At 57.4% G+C, this 22,861-nt stretch overlaps 1 protein-coding gene across 1 annotated transcript; it reads right to left on the bottom strand.

Annotated features, from left to right (window-relative positions):
• Positions 1-6,250: 6,250 nt before the first annotated feature.
• On the bottom strand, positions 6,251-22,306 carry GRK1 (G protein-coupled receptor kinase 1). The gene is made up of 7 exons (XM_038570132.1): positions 21,608-22,306; positions 19,925-20,052; positions 16,367-16,524; positions 15,805-15,888; positions 12,819-12,943; positions 10,698-10,899; positions 6,251-9,747 (listed from the first exon to the last, which is right to left on the bottom strand). The coding sequence occupies exons 1-7, from the start codon at positions 22,304-22,306 to the stop codon at positions 9,449-9,451; spliced, it is 1,695 nt and encodes a 564-aa protein (XP_038426060.1). The 3' UTR covers positions 6,251-9,448.
• Positions 22,307-22,861: the final 555 nt, after the last annotated feature.

Below are 22,861 nucleotides of genomic sequence, written 5' to 3'. Positions count from 1 at the left end.
GGGGCAGGCAGACCTGGTGCAGCTTTGGGAAGAGGAACACACAAAACAGTGAGTCACCACCTGGGTCTCCCTGGAAAGGTGAGGGCATCAGGCAGACACGAGGACTGCGAGGCAGTCAGCCATCCGGAAACCCGACCGCACCAAGGCCCGGTGGGCGGGCCTGGGGAGGCAGCAAGGTGCTTGGGGGGCACCCAGGCCGGCCGGGGGTGCAGCAGCACTGAGCCCACCCACATGGCATCCTTGGACAACCGCAGTACTGACCCCCCTTCACAGATGGGGAGACCAAGACCCCAGGGGGTAAACTGTGAGGCCGAGCAGATCCAGAATCCTTCCAAAGCCTGTGTGTGTAACTGCAGGGGCGTCCTGCTTAGAATTCACTTCCTAGAAGCCTCCTGCCCCCACTGCAGCCAGTGTGACGGGTGCATCAGGTCTCAACCACTGGCGCCGGCTCACAAGCAGACAACCGGTTCACCCACCTCCACCTGACCCCAAGGCCCGGAGCGAGCTAGCCTCCATAGGAGCAGCCGTCTGGGATGGGGGACTTTTTAAATGTAATTTAATTCAGCTCTTGCTAAGACAATTAAGAGGAAATCTGTCCTCTTCCGGTCTGAAGATAATCAGAGGGACTGGACAGATTAGTATTGACATTAAGAAGATAATTGAGGCACAAGCTTATATCCGGCAGGGCTCTGAGTCCCGGGGCGCTGGCGCAGGGAAGGCGCGGGCGGGGCCGTCAGAGCAGCTGGGGTGACAGACGAGGACAGGAATCCAATGGAGGTGCAGGCACGAGCTGCTGGACAAAACACGGCATGTCAGGCCTCGAGTTAGTGCAGACACGTTTGCTGTGAACTATCGAATTCCGAGAGAGACGCTGGGAATGGCCCTGCGGACGATGGGACGGTTGGGAAAGTCACTGGAGGACACATCACACAAGAGAAGAGGCGCCACACCGCGCCGGGCTTTGGCCACTGTGGCCCCAGACGCGCGGGTTTCACTGGAAGTGGATGAGAGCAAAGGTTGCCTTCGCTGATGGGAGCCCCAGCAGCAGAGCCCAAAGGAAGGAAGACGTGGTCCCCATGGGGGGGTGGGGGGGTGCACACGGGACCCCAAAGGGTGAGCACCGGGTCCTCAGTGGAGGTCATAGAGGGTATGTGTGGTCCCTGGTGGGGGTCATGGGACACGAGCAGGACCCCGAAGGCCACGCAGGGCAGACTATCTTCTGATGTCTTTGCTGCCCATGCTCCCTTGGACACGTAGCATTGCTTCCTTTCCAGTGGGTTAGGGGTTCAGGGGGTGTGTGTGGGTCATGGGGGTGCACAGGGTCCACGGGGGCAGTGAGGTCCACGGGGGGCTCAGGGGGGCACATGGTGTCTCTTGTTCAGATGCATCAGACGGATCTGCCGACCGCAGGGAAGTGCCCAGCAGGTTTCCAGTCCCCGATGGAGAGTCTGACGATTCTGTGCAGTCCAGGCCGTGAAGCCCGGCGTTCGCAGGGTTCAGCACTTCCCTTCCTCTGTGAAGCAGCTCAGCAGCCGGCACCGGCTGACCAGTTTGGCAGATGGCGATGTTAGCAGTCATGACATCTGCAAAATATAAAAAAGCAACCGCTTCAGTAAAAGCACCGGGTGAGGGAAAAGAGAACATGTGTGAGGGCAGCAGCCCTCCTTCCCCTGCCCAGGCAGTGCCCTGGGTCTCCTACCCCGACCTCCCCTGCATGAACACGGGGCCCGGCGTGCCACAGGCAGGCGGGGTGGCTGGTGGCTTCCACCCGCTGGATGCCGGCCGCGCGCCTCCCGCCGCGGCCACTGCTTTCCACCCGAGGCTTTATTTAATCTCCACGATATTATTTCACAGATGAAGAAACAGGCCCGAGAATTGAAATACTTCTTCCAAACGGCCGTATCTGGTTGACGGCAGGTCAGCCCAGTCTAGCGTGACGTCTTCAGAGGGGAAAGCACGCGCTGCTCCGACTGCAGACGTCGAACGCACTTTCATTTCTGCCGCCAGCAGCCGTTCTGGGATTCCCTCCGTGCACGAGCCGCCGGGGGGGCGGGCAGAGGACGGGGTGGACGCACGGTCAGGCGCTGCCACCGCTCCCGGGAAGTGGGCCCTGAGCGCCGGCAGCTCCGGAGGCGGCCCAGCCAAGTGACACCCGGCGCCCTCCCTGGTGGCCAGCGCCGCGTCGCCCCCGCCGGCACCCAGCCCTGGGGGCTGAGACCCGACCTCTGGGCTTCCTGGGGAGGCCGGCCTTCAGGACAGACGGGAGGCTGGCGGCGCAGGGGAAGGACCGGGGGTGCGGGTGGGCCGAGGAGGCGGGCTGTGTGCCTGCCGGCCGGGACCAGCCTGAACTACGGGGCCACGTGACACCTTGGCAGGAGCCCTTGTCCTGGGCGCCCACACGGCCCGTGCATGCAGACAGGGGGACAGAGTGGGGCGGGGGCAACCTGGCCATCAGGCCTCTCAACCGTGTCTGACACTGGTGAGACGGAGGCGCTGGCTGCGAGGCCTCGCAGTCCCGCTGGGCAGACTGGCTTGGGCCCCGTCCTGCCCCCCCCAACTCTTCTCTTACTGCCTCTCAGTTTTCTGGGTCAGGCTTTGGAGAAACCAAGATGTAAAAGGCACAAGGACCTCTGCCAGCCCCCCTGCCCACTGCCACGGCCCCTCCCTGAAGCCACTGAGCAAGGAAGTGGAAGAATTCAGAATTTAGTATCTTGAGTCATGGTCAGGGTGACTTAAAAATGCATGAGGAGGCCACTTGAGGAATGCATGCTGCCCTGGGCAGCCCGCCTGCAGGGAGGCCCCACATTGAGGCCAGACAGCCTGGCTGGGCAGCCAGGGCGCAGGAGCCAGGACCCCGCCCTCCAAAGGGCAGGAGTGACCGTTACACATGCCGCTTCTACCAGGAAGCAAGCGTTGGCTGAGAGTAGGTCCATCTCAGGGCAGGCGCACGATCAATATGTGATGAGGAAATGTGTGCGAACCTGACTCCAAACAGTATCAGCACCTGCTTCCTGCCGGGTCGGGGCACATGCTGGGCACATCCTTCCTCCCCAGCTGTCTCACCTTCGGGGTCCCATCCAGGGCAGGAGAACTTGCTGCAGGCCCATCACATCAGCCTGACTGGCAGAAAAACCAGTTTGTTCAAGCAGATAGGGATCAGCAGCTCAGGGATCAGAGGCACTTGGGAGTCACCAGTTCTGGACAAGGACACAGGTGCCCCCAGCTCTAAGAGCAGGATGAGAAGAAATATAGCAATGAGCCAAGAGCCTCCTTGCTCATCCGCAGTCAGTGTGTTTCTCAGGTTTGTCCTCGACCCCAGCAGGTGGGAATCGTTGGGGGCTCGTGTGTGCACGCAGCCTGGCTCTTGCTCTCCAGGGAGTGGTGTGCACACAGCAAAACACGACTCCCTCCTGTAACCAGATGACCCTGAAATGAAGCTCAGGGGATAAATAATGTAGACAACGAGCAACCAGAGAAATGGCAGATGGCAGGTCCTGCCTGCCTGTCCTCACGAGTAAAGTGGAACAGGACAGGAGATATGCTCAGAGACATGAATTTTTTAAATTAAAAACACCATCTGGGCTTTGCCAGGAGGGCTGGTAACCATGATCTCTCTAAGGAGCCCAAGCAGGGGGAATCCCGGGGTGGCTCAGTGGTTTGGCATCTGCCTTCGGCCCAGGGTATAATCCTGGAGTCTTGGGATCGAGTCCCACATCGGGCTCCCTGCATGGAGCCTGCTTCTCCCTCTGCCTGTATCTCTGCGCCTCTCTCTCTCTCTCTCTCTCTCTTTATTTCTGTGTGTGTCTTTCATGAATAAATAAATAAAATCTTAAAAAAAAAAAAAAGGAGCCCAAGCAGGACACTCTGCTACACCCCAGATGTGCCCTGTTTCAAGGTCTCAGGCTCATGTGCCTCCAGCACCCAGGAGCGTGAAGCCCATCCGTGGTTCCGGGAGTGAGAGCACCTTCTGGGCCTTGGATTCGGCCCCACAGATTGTCCGAGGTCTCCTGTTTCAGCCACACGATGTGCGCAGTGCGTGTCTCCACAGCCTGGATGCCAGCCTGCTGACCACACAGACTCAGTAGCAAGTGGTGGCAGGCAAGGGAAGGACAGCTGCCCTCAGGCTTCCTGACTCAAGGGACGGGCACAGGGAATAGCAGGCCAGGCCTGGCAGGGGTGGGGGCATAGGCTGCAGTGCCTGGTGTCCGCTCTCATTTCCCTGTATCACGCCCTGGTCCCCCGATACCGTGTAGGCTCTCTCATCCATTGACCCTGGAGCAAGAAGCCTGACTTTGGAAACACTTTTTTCCCATCGCTAGGGGACGACGGCTGGTTTCCACCTACTCAAAGCAAGCTGTTGTCTTTGTTTCATGTGATCTGCAAGGGCCTGCAAACCCACTCCTGTTTGTGTTTGACTTCATGTTTTCACACTGGGCTCTGCCTTTCAAACCGTGTGCTGCCCGCGGGCCTGGCCCATGTGCTGTCCATGTCCTGCTGGTCAGGCGGCCACCCTGGAGCCGAGGACAGAGCACCCACTCAGGAAGCAGACGTGTCGTCGAGGAAGCCCATCTAGGAAGACCACAGATGAGAGCACAGCCGGTGGCCGTGAGGGGAGCAGAGGAAGGCCGGCCTCCAGCTGTCCCAGGCTCCCAGGGGCCCAGCAAGAAGACGTGTCCCGCGCGTCCCGCCTGCCGTGTCAGTAGGGTGCCCATGCGCACCATCCTTCCGGCTGCTGAGAATTTTCGCCGTATTTGCCGTACACGTTTTGCAAATACTTGCTACAGCACTCTGGCCATGGCTTCAAGCCCTGTGGGGTCGTCCCAGCCTCCGAGCCACGTGGCACCAGCTCTGGCCATCCCATGTGGGGCTTCCTGCCTCTGGGCATACAAGTGCGTCTCCATTCTGCCCTGGGCCTCCAGGCGGCATAGGAGGACCCTGGGCCCCATGGGGCGTGGCACCACCCCACTACTGCCAGGTGGGGTGGGGTCCAGGTCCCCTCACCTCTGTCCATACCAGGGGGAAGCTGGGGGGTGGGGGGGAGACGCAGCACTTCCTCACAGCGAGGCTATGGGTGTGCCTTGTCGATGGGGGCCCTGCCTCGCAGGGCTGGCTCCTTCGTGCCTGTGGCTGGAGGGTCACTCCTCCTGGGGCTGCTTTCCCTGGGCCTGGTGGAGGCCTGTCTAGAGCCTAGCCTAGGTCACAGGAGGCAGAAGGCATCCCCTTGGTCCGGGGCCAGCCTACTGCTTCCTCCTCCCCAGCCTCAGTCTGCCGGGGGCTGTCCCATGTACTGCAAGGGGCTGGGCCTCACAGGTTGGGGGAGGGGGGGACGAGAGTCCACCATGCCCAGAACCGAAGTCCGCTTCGTGCTGTCCTGAAATAGGAAGGTGGCTTATGCTCCCAGCCCTCTGGGCTGGCCTGCAAGGGCCTGGGGACACTGAGTGAGCCGCCAACAACACCACTGCCATTGGAACCTACAAGAGCGAGGACCAGCCAGACCTGCTGCCAGGAGCCCACACGACCCCACCAACACCCACGTCTGAGGCCTTGTTCATCCAGGGGCTCCCAAGGGCCTCACACAGGGATAAGCAGAGAAAGGGTTTAATCTAACTCCTAGGTCACCCGTGGCCATGGAGGAACCATTTGCTTGCCCAGGTGGACAGGCCTCTCTGAGCACCTGGCATAGGTGTGGGCACAGTGAGGCATAAGGGGGCCTGCAGCAGGTGGAGAGAGGAGCACAAACGGGAATGAGACACAGCACCCATGTTTCTCTGCAGTGTCTATACAGCACTCGGCACCTGCATTTCCCTGACATGCAACCCTTACTGCCCCGGTCTCTGGCAGCTCGCTCCGCATGACCTCCTGTCCACCTCGTTAAACCCCAGGGGGCCTCTGTGCAAGGCAGCCACAGTGCCACCCACCTCTGCACCATCTCAAACAAGTGTGTGCCATAGAAGGGAATGAACGATGCCTATCAACACCTCTAGCTCCTGTGAGCAGCCGAGTAAAGCCACACAACGCACCAGACAGGGTCAGGAGGAGGTGTGCAAATGCAGGTGCTTGGAATTCAGAGTCTGGCAAAGACGGGCGTGGCAAGCAATTATTATAATCTGATAGTTGCACAGAAATGAGAACAGAGGCAGATCGTGTGTGTGCGTGTGTCTGCAGAGGCCTGTGTCAGCACACATACGCATGTGCATAGACGTGTGTGTGTGTGACTTCGAAAGAAAGAATATAACTAGCATTCATAGCATAATCTAGAATCCGTCCTCTGTTTTGCCTTTTATTTTTGCCTTTTTCTGCTTGAATAGAAAGAATTGAAACTGCATTTTTTTGTTTTTCACAAACAAGAAGTCCCTCTGAGTTGTTTAGATCTCAGTATCTCCGGGGCCCTGCGCTGCCCGGCCTCCTCCTGAGGAGAAATACCCTGGGGGCCGCCCCAGCGCGATGCACGTCTGGACACGCCGCCCACGCAGGTGATCCTTGCTCTGATTCCAGGCCAGAGATGCCCGAGTGCCTGAGGCCAGCCCCCGTGGGGTGTGGAGGCCAGTTTCTGAAGACCCCTAGGCAGCTGCAGCACGCAGGACAGTAGGGGTAGTGACAAAAGCTCCTGTGCAGGGGCTTCCCACTTAGGCCTGGTGCGGGCAGTCCCCCAGCCAGAAACAAGCCAGCAGACTGACCAAAGCCCTGAAGCCCTGATGGCCACCTGAGGCTGAGTGAGGAGTCTGTGTCGGGGGCAGCCCTGCAGTCCAGGACGGGCAGCGTGTCCCCTAGACTCCAGCCACAGCGGAGGGGAGGACCATCATACGTGTGGGACAGCCAGACCCCTGGACTGTGCCAGGTTAGGGAGCTGTGCCTGGAAGACCACCCACAGCAGAGACCCCCTGAGACCAGGAAGGAACCCGCAAGCACTGATCTGCCCCTCCCCAGACCCCAGGAGTTCAGGGGGAGGGTGGGAGTGTCTTGCAAGAGCTGCAATTTCCACATGCTGGGCATCTTCCCACAAGCACCTTGAGACTACCATTCAAGTGTGTGCAGGGATAGGGAGTGTGTAGATAGGGAGTGGGGGTAGGCCTGGGGCAGCCTGAGCTCCACAGGCCAGGGAAAGGCCCCTCCTGAACAGGCCAAGAGACACGCCCAACAGGCCTGCTGGTTCAGCACAGTAACCACTTCCTCACACATGACGAGGATGATCGGCACCAGGCAGGCCAGACCCGGCCCACGACACCGTGACATTAGTGTAGGGTCAGGCCGTGCAACATTCGGGACACCCTCCAAGAACAGTATCTGCTGCTCATCTGAAATTCAGAGCAACCCATGCCCTGTGTTTTATCTGGCCATCCGAGCAGATGGGTCCCCACTGGTGGCTGTCACTGCCACAAGAGGGGTCTCCAGTAATAGGCCTACTGGGCGGCAGCCAGGCTTCCACCCACATGGTTGCTGGAATCACTCCCAGTCCAGGGCCATGGGGACCTAGAACACATTAAATGGTTTAGAAAAGCCAGAAATGGGTCTTTCTTCCACCAAAATGTAGTTATGGGACATATGTGGCCGTCACCTGCTTAATGATGCACCATCCTGGAAGTCACACCCAGGTTTGATGGGCATAGTGGTTGGCCCTGGCCCTGGCCCTGGCCCTGGCCTGCCTGCAGAGACCTACCAGGTGGCAGCTCTGGACTGCACACCAGAAAGCACTGGACTCCTCACCAGGCCCCACTCTTTGCCGGTGGCAGGCTACATGCTTGGCCAGGAGAGAAGGGTCTTTCTGGTCCAGGGGCACTTCCAAGGTAGAGGCTTCAGATGTAGGGCTAGACTAGACTCCAGCCACAGCGTTTGATTCTCTCCACCACCTGGCTGGTGTCTACACCCCGGACAACTGTGTGTGCCACACACAACTCCCTGCATGGCCCGGCACCTGAGCAGTGACTCTCCCGTGGGCTGCAGGACCCACTGTTCCCTGAGGGTGGAGGGACCTGGACTGCACACGGACTTCTGCTGGCAATGGCCCCCCAACACTCGGGGTCGACGGCCTGAGGGTGGGGGCGCCCCAACACTCGGGGTCGACGGCCTGAGGGCGGGGGTGCCCCAACACTGAATGCTGCAATCTGAGGGTGGAGACCCCCCCATACACTTGGGGTTGACGGCCTGAGGGTGGGGACACCCTGGGACTTGGGGTTGGCTCTCCAAGGCAGCTGGGACAGGAGGGGGTAACCCCAGAGCACATGCTGAAACCAGGTAGGAGGACCCTGCACTCACTCCCTCGCAGGTCCCAACATCCCCTCCTTGACGCTGTGGCATCTTCCTGGGGGCACTCTTCCCAAATGGTCCCCACACACACAGTCCTCCGTCTCACAGCCACATCACGTGGCTCTCTGCCTGTCCAGTGTGTGACACGGCGTGCAGGTTGTAGAGACTCAGAAATTCTTCCCTAGTCGAGGCAGAGACCCTTCTGAAAGTACTCCACAGGCCTTGGACCACCGTTCCACCCCACCCGAGCCCTGTGTGCAGTATGGGACTCCCAGGTTGACGCCACCACATCTCAGTCCAGGAGGCCGCTACCACAGGAACCATGTTCTCCCCATCAGGACACATACAGCACAAGGGACCGTGGGGTTAAAGGAAACACAGGGGCCAGTGCCGATGATGCCGGGTGGCCAGAGGCCAAGGGAGGGCACCCCGTAGGTGCTGCTGCCTCTGGGGACACAGAGAGGCTGCCCCCAGCCCACCGTAGCTGGACAAAGGGCTGTGCCAGGAGGCAGAGTGGGGTGGTGAGCAAGTGCTTGGGTTGGAAAGAGAAGATTCCTGCACATCTGTCTGCCCAGGGGGTGGGCAGCTTTGGGCCTGGGTGCCACCAGCTGGAGATGTTCTCAGGACAGAGAGAAGCCACCCTCAGCCCCTCCTCTGGGACACCTGGGCCCAGCCTGGTCAGGGCAAGCCAGGAGCCGGCACCACTCAGCACCCAACAGGTGCCAGCACCACCAGTGGGCAGTGGGTGACCAGTGCAGGCCCTGGCAGCAGCCAGCCAGCATGGGAGGTGGGGGCAGAAGCCAGGCACAGCCCAGGCCCCTCTGCTAGTGCGCAGGAGCCACCGGCCGTGGTCTGCCAACCCCTGAGCCAAGTGGGAGAAGGCATCCCCCAGACGGCAGGGCTCTGGGACATCACAGTGACGGTGCCGGGAAACAAACGGAGCATCCACCGATGTGAACAGCCCCCCGCCCCAGCGGCCCAACATGAGAGCTTGAGTCGTGCATTCTGGCATATTCCACGTGGGAACCACCATGGCATCTTTCTGAGTGAAATGGGGGAAAGGAAGTGGACTATTTATGGGCTGGGCTCCTCAGCGGCACAGGACTCTGCACTCTGGCCTCTCCCCGATAGCTCTGCGGGCGCCCAGCGGCTCACAAAGGCATCCTCGCCCCTGTGGGCTGCAGAGCAACCTCTTTCTGCACGTTTAGGAAACCAGACACATCCCTGACTTGGACGCTGGGGCTGCCTCCTCCACGGCGATCCCCTTCATGTCATCAGGCATCTGCCCATCAGCGCGCCACACATTCAGCTCCGCGAACACGCCCGTCTCGATCATCTCCTCCTGCCAGGGGATGGAGCAGTTGCCCGTCGCGAACTCCTGGAAGAATTCTGTGTCGGCTTTGTCAAAGACGACACCCTTGACCGTGGAGAAGGCGCCCACGTCCTGGATGTTCTTGGCATAGACGGTCCGTGAGTCTGGTACAAAGGGGGGCGTCAGCATCCCTGTGAGGAGAGGGAAAGCACAGGATGCGGGACACCACGAGAGAAAAGAGACAGCCGCATGCTCAGTGAGCAGGGCCACTCTTCCCAAGGTGACCCGGTGGCTCCAGACAGGCTTCCCAGTGCCCAGCGGCACGAGTAGGACACCAGGGCCTTAGTGTCAGGCTGGACGCGCTTCCCCGGGTGCCCACCACGCTCTGGCCGGCAGTCTCACACCGGCCTCCCCGAGGCGTCATCAGCGGCAGGTGGGACACCTTGAACCCAGCTCGGGACTTAGCTCCTCATCTTCTTTCCAAAGCTGCTTCTCTTCCAACCTGCTTAGATCCCCGGCGCCCTAGTCTCCAGATACAGAATGCCAGACACCCCCTGGCCCCAGCCTCCCGGCCGCCATCCTCCCCACACCAGCTCCCCCGGCAGAGCCCCTTCCCTGCAGAAGTAACCTCTGTCCTGGGGTATCTGATGCTCAGGGCTCCCGCGTGGAGTCCCGTATTCACACGCCTCCTACAGGCTCTGTGGTAAGGCTGCGTCCACACATGTGCACCTGACACCTGACACCTGACACCTGACACCTGACAACACATACTGTTGAATGAATGAGTTTGTACCAAGCAGACAGCTTGAGGAATCCCGCACTCTCCCGGGTACGGCTCCTCAAAAGTGCAGGGTGTAGGAATTGACACAGAGGCCTGGGCCTTCGGTTCCCAGAGCAGCATGTGCCCCACGCATCCCGTCCAACCTCTACCAGCCTGAGAAGCCTGTGCGCTAACCCCCAGGTCTGGGTCGTGGAGTGACAGGGCTGGGGGGCGGGCAGTCATCGGGGCAGGAGGGTGGCTGGGCGAGGCTCTGCAGCATCGCCACTAATCTCAGGACCTGCCAACAGCAGGCCAGGCAAGCACGGACCCCCCCAACAGCCCACCCTCGACCCCGCAGATCCAAAGACGAGGAGACAGTACCAGCCTCGAGCTGCCTCCAGTTGATGTCCTTGAAGAGGGGGCTGGCGCGGAGCCCATCACACGTCCCGTCTCTGAACCCCAGGCGCTTCTCGGGGTCCTTCTCCAGCAGTGCCTCACAGAAGTCCTTGCTGACCTGGCTGAACTTGTCTGGGTACTTGATGGCCTCCGAGAGGACCCGCTGCTTCAGCTCCTTGTTCTCTACCTGCACGGCAGGATACACCACATCACACGGAGCCCGCAGAGTCCATGGAGTCCGTGTACGGCTGGGCCAGCGTGCCTCCCAGGAAGACACATGCGCACATGACCACGCAAAGGGCTCAGGACCTCCAGCCAGAGGACAGGCCCCCGCAGTGCTGGTCGAGGCAGCTGTGGTGCCCAGGGAGCTACGGGCACACTTACGTAACTGTCCCTCACCCCCTGGAGGGAACAGGAAACAGGAGACTGGGTGGAAGCAGGGCCAGCCGGTGCTGCCTGGTTCTGGGTCTGCTTTGCCACAGACCCCCATTCCCAGCAACCAGGGAAAGGGCCTGCACAGCCAGTCGGAGGCCCCACTACGACCCCAGATCGCCCTGTGCCTCGGCGGCCTGTCTCCACCCAGCTCGGGCAAACACAGGCCATCTGCTTTTGCCACGGATTAGATCTGTGTCTCCAAAAACGTCACGGACCCAGGCTCGCCCACAGCTACCCTTCTGGGATGTTTCTTTCCTTCGCCACACGAGTCTGACACTTGAGACAAGGAGCTGTGCGGGCCCACCACGCTTGTTCTGTCCGAGCCCATCGGGAAACCGGGGTTCTGCTCGGGGCCGTGGGGTCTCCCCCGCCAGAGGCCAGGCCCCCATGCACAGACCACACATGGCTTTGCCTTGCCTTGCTCTTCCAAGTGGATGTCAGGAGAGCAAACGGGTTAGTCGAGTTCAGGCTGATGTGCAGAGACCCCAAGCAGCCCCGTGGGTGAGCGGCAGAGACACCACTCTCAGGAGACTGCACGTGGCTTATTTCCACACGTGTCTCAGGGCCAGAGTGGGCCTGGGGATGGACACGCTAGGAGAGGACCCCACACAGTGAAGTGAGAGGGACGTGACCTCCAGGCATGTCTAAACACTGCTGTTTGCCACAGCTGCCCCGGAGGTGCCCCTCACCCTGGTTCCTGTCCACCTGGCTGACCGCAGCCACCAAGCCTCAAGCCCACCCACACCTGACCCATGAGAAGAGGCTGGCTTTGCTCCCTCAGCTTTGAGCAGGTGGTGAGGTCCCCAGATACCACCTATGGGCACCCCTCTTCTCACTGTGCTTGAGAAATCTGCTTTTTACAAATGGCAGGTTTGCGGCAACGTGGCAGCACATGAGTCTGTTGGCACCATTTTTCCAACAGCACATGCTCACTTTATGTTTCTGTCACGTGGTGCTCCTCACAAGACCTCGAATGTGTTCATTATCATTACAGCTGTTACGGTGATCCATGGTCAGTGATCACAGCTCACCGAGAACCCTGAGGACGGTCAGCTCTAAAGAAGCTGCTAACTAAGGCACATGGACCGTTCCTTGGACGTGAAGCCACTGCTCGCTATGCAGACTACGGCATGCTGTAAACACAACTTTTACGTCGACCAGGAAACCGAGAGGTTCATCGCTTCATTATGGTGGTCTGAGCTGGACCCAAGTGGTCTCTGAGGTGAGCCCGACTCTGGGCACATGGTGCAGGGGATGGGCATGGTGGGGGTCAGGGGTTAGGCAAAGCAAGCCCATGCCTGCTGCCCCCTATTCAGAAAGGCTGCCATCCGTGTCAGAGCAGGTTCTCAACACGCGGGTGACGGGGAACTTGCTGTCTGCAGCAGAGGCACGAAGGGGGCAAGCCTGCACCCCTTTCCTCCCAGGACCGGCTTGGCCTGGGGGTGCCAAGCGCTGCTCTCAGCGGAGGTTTGGGGAGGCCCAGGCATGGCTGGTCCTGAAACACATCTTAGCATGGGGCGCTCCCTGATATGAATAGATGAGGCCACCATGTCTCCTCTCCTGCCCAGAAAGGACTTGCCACAAGAAGCCTAGCACTCAGGAAGGGCCAGCTGCCCCCTAAGGATGGTGGTCATGGGGTGACTATGGGACACATCCCGAGAGACCTCCTACCTTCTCTCCTCGGGCACGGAAGGGTCCTCTGGCTGCGATCATCTCATACAGTGTGACCCCCAGAGCAAAGTAATCCACGGAAAAGTCATACTCCTCACCACGCAAGAGCTCAGGGGCCATGAAGCCTGCCGGGCAAGACACAGCGCACGGTGGTGAGCACTCCCTGCCCTGGCAGGTGCACAACTGACACTGCCCTGCACACGACTACGGACTTCCCGTCCTACCCCTCCTGTGCTGCTGCCCATATACTGTGAGGTGGTGAGCAGCACCCCTGGCCACACCGAGAGTTAGAACCCCCAGCTGTCATGCCCAAAACTGTCTCCAGACACTGCTGAGCATCTCCTCTGGCAGAGCTGCCCCTGGTTGAGAACCACTGCTCGCCACATAAGCAGTGAAGCCCCATCTCCCCCGTGGCACCCCGGGCACACAACCAGACAGACAGTCCTTGCTCACCACACAGAGCAACTGTGACCTGTGGTGCCATGTAGCACATGTCAGAGACAGGTGCTAGGGGGGTATGGTCAGAGACAGGTGCTGGGGGATATGGTCAGAGACAGGTGCTACCAGCTCCTTCCCAAAAGGGCCCAGCAGACAAATTTAAGCAAAACAGTCCAAAAAGCAATGCAGATGCCCATCACTGCCCCATAGGCACTCATGCCAGGTCTGTGCCACATCAGGGGAGCTGGGGCCATGTGGGGAGCCCTGCATCTTGGAAGAGGGGGCTCCCTGAAAGCAAGCTCTAGACCTCCCTAAACTGCCACTGTACGGAAGCCAGCCAGCACATAGGAGGGGCGGGCAGTCCATTCCCTGGGGACCAGGGGCAGGTGCTATGGGTTGGGACGGGGCTTCTGTGCCCAACGGCTTCAGACATTCCAAGGTAAGCAATGCTAATGTGTCTGTTGATTTCTGGTACTGCCTGGCCCTCAATATACCAAGTTCAGAGCCAGTCTCTAAGAGGGGATGTGCTTGGCAACAGCAGCCAAGCTGAGGTGACCACAGACTCACTTCTTCCCAAAGAGGCTACAGGAGTCAAACTCCATAGGCCCTTCCGGCCCTGACAGCCCATCTCCCCTTTGTGGGTCCGCTTCTCAGGAACTATCCAGATGGCTCAGATGCTGTGAGAAAGACATGTTTAACAGACCACCACTTTCAGATTAAAACAGGGCCTGGGAGAAAGCCTCACCAGGCCAAAGGGAGGGGACCAATTTCTGTAGCAAATATCCCAGGGGTGGGTGGCCTCTAGTCTGCTTCCCAGCTCAGTCCAGGTTGACACATCATTTTCTATCTCAAGGACCTACATGGCATCTGGGACAAAGTAACAGAAAACATCTGTCACCTGAAGGAGCAGATGGGTGAGTAAGTGAGTGAGTGGGTGAGTGAGCGAGCAGGTGAGTGAGCAGGTGGGTAAGTGAGTGAGTGAGTGAGTGAGCAGGTAAGCAAGCGAGTAAGTAAGTGAGTGAACACTACTCAGTCTAGTTATTAATTCCTCCTCACGTTGACTCAGCCCTGTGTCTGGGCTGGAAACCCTGTGGGTTCGGAGGGCACGCCCACATGTCCTCTGTGCCTGGGTCACAGCTCGATGACTGCGTGCAGAGGCTTGGCTCCAGGGGCTCCAGCAGGCAGGGCACAGAGAGGCCAGGGAGAGGCACACAGTAGGCTGCAGCCCAACCTACACCTGCCTCCCCATCTGCTGCACCTCTTTGGAGGTCACACCCTGCACCTGACCCCAAATGCTCAAAAGATGCGTCCTCAACTCAGAGAAAGGCAGCAGCCATGGCAAAGCCAGGGGGCCCTCTGGTGGCCGGCAGAGCCCTCGCATGCTGTGCCACCGGGGGCGGGTGTTGCTCAAATCAGACTACTTGGAATCCAGCTTGTGGTGCCTTATGCTCTGGGGCTTTCTCCTAATGATTGGAATCACCCTAAAATATGTGGAGAGTGTTTCTGCTCACATGATCGCACACAGGGCTGGAAGGTCATAGACTAAGGCCAAAGATCTGGAAAACTCAAGATAGGACCTTCCCTAAATGAAGCCTCAGATGAGGACAGACCCTCCATGACAGGGACAACCCCAAAGGGGCCCAGAGCACAGGACAGGAGGATTCAGGGACACAGTCCAAGTGGCCCCAATCTCAGTGGCAGCATTTCCCCCAAAGTCACATTAAACCAGGAAAGGATTTGCTGGGCATCCCTGGACCTTCTGGAACATGGAAGGGCAGGGCATTGACCCCACGTGCGGCGGGCACAGGTGTAGGGGCCGCAACATGGCACTGAGTCCCCCTGCCCCTGGGCTGCCTGCTGCGCCCACCCCAACTTGAAGGCCCTGCTTCCCCCCCACTGAGGGGAGTAGAGGTGTGGGGGAGCAGCAGGATGTGTTGTGTGTGCATGCACACATACACATGGACACATGTGTGCACATGCACGCAGACATGTGTGTGCATGTTGACACACGTGCACATACACATATGGACACGCCTGCATGCAGCCACAGATGCATGTGTGCATACGTACATACACACGGACACGTGTGCACACACATGCACACATTCTGGACAAGAGAAGCCCCCTCCAAGCCTCACACTCCACCCTGGGTTCCCTTGGACTGCAAAGACCCTGGCCACATGGAGGGGGGCTACCCCAGGTGGCTCTCCCAGTCTGCCCACCTCAGTGGGGGTCTTATTCTCTTGAGGGCAGGCTGGTGACCAATGTAGTGCAGACCCTTAGGGCTCTGACCAACAGGGCTGAGCACTCAAGACAAATGCACTCTGCTAATGTCCAGGAAGCCACTGATGCAGAAGCTGCATCACAGAGGCTGTGGCCAGAACTGCCGCCCCTCCAGCAGCTACAACCTGCCGGGCATACGCCCTGGCCAGAGCCAGTGGTTTCACTATTTGCTATGAGGGGTGGGGATACCCAAAGTTCCCCAGGGCCTCACGCCCACCCCACCCCCAGAAAAGAGGCGGCCCCATGCTTGACCTCGGGCACTAACCTGGGGTCCCTGCATAGCCCTTGGTCTTGGTCTGCCCGTCCTTCAGCTCCACAGCCAGCCCAAGGTCAGAAATTCGGATATTGCCTGAAAGCAAACATGGGCTGAGGTCACACACGGCTCCACAGAACTAGGGCACTTTGATTCCCAGCACCTGCAGGAGCCAAGTGCAGCCTCTGCACACATGCACACACTTGCACACAAGGGCACGCCTGTGCCCACGGGCAGGCACTCACAGCACATGCCCACCCAAGGGCCCCGAGGCCTCTGCACCTCCCACCCTGTCCCCAACAGAGGACAGCACCTGTCACTGTGATTGGGGGCACAATCCACCCAAATCCCATTTCAAGAATGCCCCACATTTGTGTGACTTAAAGACACAAAGGGAGGGTATCTAAAAGGACATAAAGCAAACCGAGATCTCTATTTACCATCTAATGAGAATCCCATAAAAGGCACAAAGTGTGACCAGTCTATCCTCTTATGGATGATCCGTTGGGCCAGGGAGGAGAGCCTGGTGAGGGGAGGCTGGGCAGGAAAATGCCAGGAGGGGAGGCTGCCTCACCGTCATCATCCAGAAGTACGTTCTCAGGCTTGAGGTCTCGGTAGACAATGCCCCTCTGATGCAGGTGCTCCAGGCCACTGATGATCTGGGCTGTGTAGAAGATAGCACGTGGCTCCTGGAAGCCAGGGCTCTCCTCATTCACATTGTAGATGTGGTACCTGGGTCAGACCACACAGAGGCCCATGACTCTCTGGGACAACAAGTGGGATGCCCACAGTTTCTAAGGAAGTAAAATCTCCCAAAACAGTGAGAACCTCAGAATCCCATGCTGTCAGCGAAGTGTCTGGTCACTGTGGGGCCCCAGCATCAGCCAGAAGAGCCTGCAGCAGTGCCAAGAGGCCCTGGCAGCTGGTGTTTGTGTCCTCACAAACCTGTCGCCACAACCATTGCGAGAAGAGCAAGGCATAAGAGCTCACTGCTCTCCCCCCCTCACCCACACTGGTCTGCACAGGCTAGGAAATGGACCCCAGAGCCATTTCACCATTGCCAGCCAAAGGAGGAAGGGCAGAGGATGGTGAAGGGCCCGGGGCAGGGAGCCTGAGTCCCCTCAAACAAAAGCAGTCAATCCAGTGTCCATGGAAACACGTTGGCCATTTCACCGAGCCCAAGCACAGACTCCTGGGTGGGCCTGCTGTAGGTAGGGTTTCCTTCCTGCTTCTCTCCTCCTATGACCTTGCTGCTCATCTTTTCCACTATTACTTTCTACAGAGAAGCAAGATCTAACAAATAAAAGGAAACAAACTATTTATGTCAGGTAGCAATCAGTGAGAGGCAGGCCAAGAGAACAGGAGAGAAAGCCTCAAATCAGCCATGATGACAAGATAAATGGCTTTTTTTTTTTGATAAATGGCTTTTATGTTACATTTATATTATAGTATAGTGCAGTACATTTAGTACAGTATAGATAAGGCATGTGACACTGTGTAGGATAGTATAGAATAGCACAGTGTAATATTGTGCAGTATGATGTGGCGTGGTAGAGTCAAGCACAGCATATCACAGTGCAAAAGTGTATAATGTAGTACAGCATGACACGGCATCATATAATACAGTGTGATGGAGTATAGTGTAGTATAGTATGGTGTGGTATATAGTACAGTGTAGTACATGTAGCATAGTATAGTGTGATAGTGTAGTACGGTGTAGCATAAAGCAACATAGAGTAGTATGGCATGATTCAGCATAGTATAGTAGAGAGCAGCATAGTGCAGTACGGTGTAATACAATACAGTGTAATGTAGAATGGCATAATGCAGTGTAATACACAGTAGGGTAGCAAAACATAGTATAGCATAGTATAGTACGGTACGGCACGGTGTAGCCTAGTAGAGGGTAGTAGTACATAGCAATGTAGTGTAGTGTGATTTAATGTAGTATAGCATGATGTATTATGGTGCAGCATAGCGTGGCATAGTATAGTATCAGTAGTTTAATACGGTATAACGTAGCATAGTGTGGTATGGTGTAGTAGAGGGGAGTGGAGTGTCATATGGTGTAATATCATGTCGTGCAGTGTGGTGTAGCATAATCTAGTATAGAGAAGTATAGTGTAGTATAGTGTAGCATAGGGTAGTAGCATAGTATGGTGTAGTGTAGTGTAATACAGAATAGCATAGTACATCATAGTATGGATGGGATGGGATGGAATGGTGTGATGGGGTACAGTGCAGCACATGTAGGATAGTAGACAATGGTGAGTATAATACAGAGCAGTACTATGGTATGATATAGTACTGTACAATGTGGTATAGTGTACTATAATCTGGTACAATGTATTAGTGTAGTCTGGAACAGTGTAGTATGGTGTATAATATTGTGTAGTGTGGTATGGTGTAGTATAATGTACTATAGAGTAGTATGGTGTAGTGCGGTATAGTATAGTACTATGTAGCAATATACTGTAGTATACTGTAATATGGTGTGGCATAGTACAGTTTAGTATAGTATAATATAGTGTAGGACAGGGTGGTATAATACAGTACAGTGTGCTGTAGCATGTATGGTATAGTAGAGGACAGTGGGGTGTAGTACAGGACAACAGGGTGTAGTAGAGGACAGTGGAATGTAGTACAGGATGGCGGGGTGTAGTACAGTATGGCAGGGTGCAGTACAGGATGGCAGGGTATAGTACAGGACAGGGGGGTGTAGTACAAGACGGCAGGGTGTAGTACAGGACAGTGGGGTGTAGTACAGGATGGCAGGGTGTAGTACAGGACAGTGGGGTGTAGTACAGGATGGCAGGGTGTAGTACAGGACAGTGGGGTGCAGTACAGGACAACAGGGTGTAGTACAGGACAGTGGGGTGTAGTACAAGACGGCAGGGAGTAGTACAGGACAGTGGGGTGTAGTACAGGACGGCAGGGTGTAGTATAGGATGGCAGGGAGTAGTACAGGACAGTGGGGTGTAGTACAGGATGGCAGGGTGTAATACAGGACAACAGGGTGTAGTACAGGATGGTGGGGTGTAGTACAGGACGGCAGGGTGCAGTACAGGACGGCAGGGTATAGTACAGGACAGTGGGGTGCAGTACAGGACAACAGGGTGTAGTACAGGACAGTGGGGTGTAGTACAGGATGGCAGGGTGTAGTATAGGACAGCGGGGTGTAGTATAGGATGGCGGGGAGTAGTACAGGACAGTGGGGTGTAGTATAGGATGGCAGGGTGTAGTACAGGACAGCAGGGTGTGGTACAGGATGGTGGGGTGTAGTATGGGGTATGTGATGCCCTGTAGTAGGATGCAGTACAGTACAGTGTCATGATAGTCTCTGCTCTCTAGGTCATGTTGCATGAACCTCCTAGTCTCTTCTCTCCTCCCCATGTGGCTTCACAAGCGTTCCTTAGTCAAGGCCTCAGAATTCCCGCCTGGAAAACATGGCCAACATACACATGACATATCTTCAATGAAGCTGAATCCACCAGGCAGAATGGAGGCAGGGGCTTGCACAGAACACCAACAGCAATGGCCCCATCTGCGACATGTGACACCCTTTCAGGTGTCTTACACATATTAACAGACTCTCCATAATGCCCTGAGAACACTAGTTTTACAGACCAGTGCATGGAGGCAAGAGCAGTCAGACTGCCTGGGCTGCACCTGGGTCTTTCCCTACTGAAAGCCAGTGGCCTGACATCCTCCGGAGTCCAGGGCTGGGTCCTCAGACGCCCGGCAAATCCAGACACCATCCACTGGCAGCAAAGCGCCGGTCCCAGAACTTGGCCACGTCACGTTTCCAGCTCTGCCGTCATCCCCAAGAGCAGGTCACAAAGCAGTGTCCTCAACCCCTGCCCTCCACCCAAGCCTTCTTTCATCTGTCTGCCCAGTTAGCACTTGCCCTGTGGCACCCTGTGCTCCTGCTGCCTCCACCCCTATGTGGTCACATGAACCTCAGGTCCACCAGGAGCTAGAGAGCCACGGGCCATCTGCCCGTGGTCCCACATTTCACATAGGACTGCAGAGTATCAGCCACTGGGGGACGGGAGGAGCATGTTGATGGGGGCCCAGGGCTTTACCTCAGGTCACCATATTCTCTACACGTGTGGGCAGCCCCCCCATTTACCTTATGTCGCCTCCATTCATGATGGTCATCACCAGACAGAGGTCAGTCTTGGTTTCAAATGCATAGGCCAGAGAGACTATAAACCTGCTGTGTACCTTTGCTAGAATCTTCTTCTCCACCATAGCACCCTGAAAAGCAAGATGTCGAAATATTATCAGGTTTAAGCAGGATGTCACCAAAAAGACCAAGTCCCACATGCCAGAAAATAGATGCAAACACACTTGAAGGAGCTTGCACCACACAATTGCAAACAACCTACAGACATCTCACTCATCCCCCAACCAGCCGTGCAAATGTGTGGGTGTACAGAGGACTCGCCAGCAAGGGGCAGGAGTCAGACCACCAGCCTTAAAAACACCGGAGGACCCAGCACAGGCAATGGCAGCCTGTGTGGTGCTGACCTTCCTTCCGGGCCTTCGGTACACCCGGCCAGCTTGCCCACTGCAACCCCAGGCCCCAACCTCCTCTCCAGGCCCTGGGCAGCGGCCAGCCAGGGACCCAGCAGCATCTCTTCATCTTCCAACTGTATTTTAAAACCTCACGATGTCCATTTAACATGTTTTTTAAAATTATGTTTGGTTAAGGAGGGTAGAATTCCTTTTGGAAGGAGGGATCCTGGTGTTCTGGGAGCCCTCTGCATCCACACTACGGAGCAGATGTCAGGTTGCTCTTGCTGAGTATTAGGCTCAGTGAGGACCCCGACCTCGGACAGAAGATGCTGGGTTCAGACCACACGTGGACAGTTGGAAGGGATGCCTGCTTGTCCCGTAGCCCCAAAGGGACAGCACTACTGAGAAGCCCTGGGGTGGGCACCCTGGGTGGCTGCTGTTAACCCCAAAAGTTGCATTTGTGCTCCATTGGCAGGAAAGACAAGGGACCACATGGGATGAGACAAGCTCCTACAACACAGCAGCATCCACTGTCCTGCCTCAACGGAGCCTGACCCCATGCAGAGCAGACCCCATGCAGCAACCCCATGTGCTTGGTTCACTCCGGCCCGGAGAAAGCATGGCGGATGCTACCAGGCCTGGCTGGACTCCCAGCGGCTGGACTCCCAGCGTGCTCTCCGTCACAGACAAGCCAGGGCCAAGAGAGCTCCAGGAAGCCAACAGCCTCCCCCAACACTTGTTCCCAAATTTCATGATGGTGGTAAAAACACAAGACGGCTGGCAGGAGGGGCACCTAGGATGGTGCAGTCAGTTGGGTGTCCAACTCTTGGTTTCAGTTCAGGTCATGATCTCAGGGTCAGGGTCATGGGACTGAGTCCTGCGTTGGGCTCTGCACTCAGCTCAGAGTCTGCTTAAGACTCTCTTTCCCTCTGCCTTTACCCCACCTTCCCCACTCGTGCACACGTGTTCTCTAAAATAAATCTTAAAAAAAAAAAAAAAAGATGACAGCTGGCAGGATATGCAATACCGCCCACACTAACAAACACCTCTAAGGCCGCCTCTGATGAGGGGTCAGGGCAAACCCTGTGGTGTGCAGAGTGCTGGGCCAGGGTGGCAGAGCTGAGGACACCCCCTCTATGCCCCGGGGGCCAGGCCCTTGGCTCAGGATCAGGAGGCTGCCCAGTAGGAGGGGCCCGGTGTCCCAAGGTCAGAGGAGCCAGCCCACAAAGGGCCCCGCGCAGGACCGGACACAGCCCGATGGCCCTCCCACCACCGTGAACAGTCAGCTGCCCACCTGGTACCCCTTCCTTTTCTTGAGTCTCTTCTTGTTGAGCTTCTTACACGCATACAACTTGCCAGTCGCCTTCATCTGGCAGGCAGACACCTCCCCGAAACCACCTTTCCCCAGGACCCTGAAGTCCAGGAACCAGTCCTCCCCCGTAGGCTGGGCCTCCAGCCACTTCCACTGCAGGAACCTCTGGAAGTACAGGCTGCCCAGGTACTCCTGGAAGGGCGCCTGGCTCAGGTGCTCCAGGGTAGCCTGCAGCAGGGGCTGGAACAGCCCATCCTCACTTGCCGTGGGCCCTTCCCGGAACTTGGCCACTACCCCCTCATCCAGGAAGCTGCAGAAGAGCTTGGCCTGGGGGTCCAGGTACTCAGCCAGGATGGCCCGGGCCTTCTGTGGCCGGAGGTCGTCATCTGCAGTGTCATAGTCCTCGATGTCCTTCCAGAGCTCCAGAGCTGGCACATGCCTCTCATCAGCCCCCAGGAACTGCTGGAAAAGCCGCTTGCCGATGGGCTGCTCTGAGCACACACTTGGGAACGCCAGGTCCAGGCTCTCCCGGAGGCCCTCACACTTGGACAGTGGAGGCAACTTGAGCTTAGCCAGGTACTTCCTGTCCCGAGAAGATGGGCCACTGCTCCCATCGAAGCTGCCCCGGGCGGCAATGAAGGCTGAGTTGGCCACCACCGTCTCCAGGGAACCGAAATCCATCCCGGTGCTGGCCTCCTGCCGAGTTAGGCTCGAGAGGCCTGACCCACTGTCCGGGGCCTGTGCCCCCTGCCCTCCCCAGACTGCAGGCGTCCCAATAGGTGAAGAGTGACTGGGGGCCTCGCCGGGAGCCCAGGGAACCCAGCTGACACAGCTCCAGCCAAATCCCAGCCCGGGGTCACAGAGCAGGTGCCAGAAAAAGACAATCCTCTAAGCTGCTTCCAGGCGGATTAGATGCCCATCCTCCCCATTGCTTCCTCTGAGGACAAAGTGCAGACCCCGATGGACCTCCCTGAAGCTGCCCTGTTGGGTCCTCAGCCCTGGCAGGTGGCGCACCTGCTTGTTCCCCTGCGTGAGCCGGAGGCCAAACAGAAAGCAGAGGGGCCCGGGAGAAACCCCAACTTAATATAAGATGGCTGTGGCTTTCCTACTGTATTTCATTTTTGTCTTAAGAAGATAGAAAGCAGGAGGAAAAACAGCTGATATCAGGAATTCAGAGAGAAAAAAAACCCACAGTGAACCGCTCACTGGGTATTCAAGAGTGAAACCACTGGCAGG

Source organism: Canis lupus, chromosome 22 (assembly GCF_011100685.1).
Source record: "Canis lupus familiaris isolate Mischka breed German Shepherd chromosome 22, alternate assembly UU_Cfam_GSD_1.0, whole genome shotgun sequence".
In the NCBI taxonomy this organism is placed as follows: domain Eukaryota; kingdom Metazoa; phylum Chordata; class Mammalia; order Carnivora; family Canidae; genus Canis; species Canis lupus.
The sequence above is the reverse complement of the archived record's forward strand: the minus strand, read 5'-3'. Positions and strand labels throughout refer to the sequence as shown.

Excerpts from the sequence above, each read along its gene's own strand:
- GRK1 (XM_038570132.1), bottom strand. The coding sequence starts at position 22,306 with ATGGATTTCGGTTCCCTGGAGACGGTGGTGGCCAACTCAGCCTTCATT. Across the intron at positions 20,053-21,607 it reads AGAAAAGGAAGGGGTACCAG|GGTGCTATGGTGGAGAAGAA; the intron begins GTGGGCAGCTGA and ends CTTGCTTTTCAG. Across the intron at positions 16,525-19,924 it reads ATGAATGGAGGCGACATAAG|GTACCACATCTACAATGTGA; the intron begins GTAAATGGGGGG and ends GGTCTGACCCAG.